Source organism: Perognathus longimembris, chromosome 28 (genome assembly GCF_023159225.1).
Source record: "Perognathus longimembris pacificus isolate PPM17 chromosome 28, ASM2315922v1, whole genome shotgun sequence".
NCBI classification, from domain to species: domain Eukaryota; kingdom Metazoa; phylum Chordata; class Mammalia; order Rodentia; family Heteromyidae; genus Perognathus; species Perognathus longimembris.
The window spans coordinates 96,847,469-96,850,525 of NC_063188.1; the positions used below are offsets into that span (position 1 = coordinate 96,847,469).

Genomic DNA, 3,057 nt, shown 5'->3' on the forward strand with positions numbered 1-3,057 from the left:
CAGTGACAGGGAAATAATTGACAACTGATAACATGAAGGAAAACAAATCTTTAACGCAGTAAGTTTTGAAAACTAATGATCAGAGTTATCTTAAAACAAGGTTACAACAGTGTCACATAATAGGAAAAGAATACAGTACCTAAATTTTGCTTCCTCCAGCACATACTTTACTCCTTAGAAGATTCACTGCTCTTCAAATACACAGTGAATACTATGTCAGACCCAACTAGATGAGGGCTGCAGCATGGGAAGAGACCTGGGCAACAGTGCGGTCACCAGCTGCACCTCTCTCTCTTGCTCTCCTTTCCTCATCCCTCACAGCCTCTTTATACAGCATAGGGAAAGTATTAATAGGCTTATCAATAACCTTAACCAAGAACTCCAGAACTTGCATCTTGGTGGTTTCAGCTCGGGCTCTGGTACCCCACAGGAATTCATAGCAGGGAGGATCACTGCCACGTATCTGGCGATACTCTAGGTATCCATCCTGCACCAAATCTTTGGTGATGAGCTTTCTAGGCTCCCCAAACATTGTATACTTCATCCCCTCATGAATCCCCAAATCATTTAAGAATTTCCAAACATCTTTCTCAGTGGCACGGTTGCCCTTCATAAAGATGATACCCAAGAGCATCATCACCATGCCCGACTTGGACAAACCCCCAGTGGCACCTAGTCTACCCTCACTGATGTCAGCCAACTGGCTGCCAAGAGTTCCAGGTTTGCTATTTGGCTTTACTTCCTGCAAATCAATACCAAATATCCGCTCAATCTGCTTAGTTGCATTCCTGAAAATCTCAGGGAAGTGCTGCTTGTAATTTTTTTGGATAACCTTTAGCATATCTACCTGCTTAACAGGCTCTTTTATTTTAAACTTCTCTAGCATGTACTGCACCAGTATATTCTTCCTGGTGAGAGGATCTTTGAAGATGCTCGTAGTGGGGTCTGCCACCTGTGAGATGCTGGAACTTTCCTCATTAGCACCTACATTAGGATTCTGAACTACATCAGAGCTAATACAAGAAGCCCCTACATCAGCACAGGCAGGGGCTTCCTGGGACATCTGGGGCCTGTAGGCAGTATGGGAGCTAGGGAGAGCATAATCACCAACAGAAGAGGAGAGGGACGACTCCACTTTCTTCTCTTTATGGGCTTCTGCACCCTGCAGACTCTTGCTCTCCACATATTCCTGTTGAAGCTTGGCACGGGAGCGATGCTTACTCTTATGTCCCCTTGGCATGATGACTATGGTCAGATCCAGCAGACAGGACACCTAGAAAGGCAGAAATCTGAAAGAGATTGGGGGGGGGGGAGGATGTACTAGTGAGAACTATCTCCAGGAGGAGAGCTCCCTGGCTTTAACCCAGGCTCCCTCTGCAGGTTTTCTCTCTAGTTTTTGCTCTAGTTACCCACCTGGTCAACCTGTGTCCTCTCCAGGTCAGCTTGTGTTCTCTCCTGGTCAGCTTGTGTCCTGAGACGCCTGCAGAGGAAGTTATATAGTTTTGTATCATACTCAAGGTTTACTTAGGAGACCACAGTGACTAGCAGTATAGTCCTAAAGCACTCAGAGTCTTATTGACTTACACTCAGGACCATTATACCTATTTTTTGCAAGGGAAAGTTCTAGATCCATTCTTTCCAATGTTCCTCTGAAAGCAATGTTAGGAATTTCTCTAGTAACAAATAAGATGAATAAGGGAGCACCCTACCACTACTTTTTTTTTTGGCCAGTCATGGGGCTTGAACTCTAGGCCTGGGCACTGTCCCTGAGCTCTTCAGCTCAAGGCTAGTGCTCTACCACTTGAGGCACAGCACCACTTCCAGCGCCCTACCACTTCACTTCATTCAGGGTACCTCAGGGACTCCTAGGTTTGATAAGAAAGGATACATTTGATGACCCCTGGGAATGATCACAATACTTACCGTTTCTTTATGTGGCCTCTGAATCATTCCTTCTTGTGAAAATGGAGGATACTCTGGGATGGGTCAGGTGCATAGTCTGGAGGGGCTTCATATATCTGCACCTGACACACCTTGAAGTTCTCTCCATTTTCACAATAAGCAATACTTTATGGTTATAGGGCCAGTTAGGCACCAGTGGCTCACAGCTGTAATCGTAGCTACGGGGGAGGCTGAGAACTGAGGATGATGGTTCTCGTTCAGAAGCCAGCCCCAGCAGCAAAGTCCGTGAGACTCATCTCCAGTTAACCACCAGAAAATGGCTCAAAGTGAGAGTGCTGGGTTTGAGGGAAAAGGGGCATGGGCAGCGCCCGGGCCCTGAGTTCAAGCCCCACGGACGGATGGGGGGGAGGGAGGGGCGGAAACAAAACAACAACCAATTACAAAAATAAAACGATTTAGAGAGCGAAATTTGTCTCTCCAATGAACAAAATCTACCCGCCATAGACCAAGCCTTTGTTTGTTGATCCCAAAAGAATAAGTGGCTCGGCCTTTAATTGCAGTTCCCAAGGAATCATGGAACCTTCGCCGGGCATCGCCAGACATCGGCCCATTTTTTCACGAGAACAGACTGTAACATGGGGAGATTCCCGCATTTCACACTTTCAACCCAAGTTACCCACCAAGACCCCGGAGCACATCGGGTAAATCTTTTTTACCTGAGTAGAAGTGGAATTGCACGTGGAAGCCAAACAACAGCAGCGGAGGCGCGTATTGCCCGCCCTTGCTACCACTTCCGCTCCTTACTTCCCACTTCCGCTCCTTGCTTCCCACTTCCGGTCTTCCCACCATGTTCTTTCATCCGGGAACTTAGTCCTCAGAACTCTTGGGACTGTCAGTCTTCTTTTGTTTCTGAGGAGCAGAGTTCCGAGAGAGCTGACAGGAAGTTCTCTTTGAGTTTGCAGCCTGCAAATGGGCTTTCTTTTTTTCTCAGGTAAATCAAAGCATTCTCCTGAGTTTGGAATGGGAAATAAGGTAGAGGCCCACAATCCTCAGTCATGACTGAAACTTGCTACGAAATTGCTGGATACGGTAGAAACCTAACCAAGTAGCCATGACATTTATATCTTTTTTGTTTGTTTTTTTCTCCAGTGGTGG

General features: G+C 46.5%; 1 protein-coding gene across 1 annotated transcript; it reads right to left on the bottom strand.

The window, feature by feature from the left end:
- Positions 1-226: 226 nt before the first annotated feature.
- LOC125343217 (melanoma-associated antigen B4-like) lies at positions 227-2,751 on the bottom strand. Its single transcript, XM_048335481.1, has 4 exons — positions 2,619-2,751; positions 2,398-2,530; positions 1,414-1,480; positions 227-1,273 (listed from the first exon to the last, which is right to left on the bottom strand). The coding sequence occupies exons 1-4, from the start codon at positions 2,749-2,751 to the stop codon at positions 227-229; spliced, it is 1,380 nt and encodes a 459-aa protein (XP_048191438.1).
- Positions 2,752-3,057: the final 306 nt, after the last annotated feature.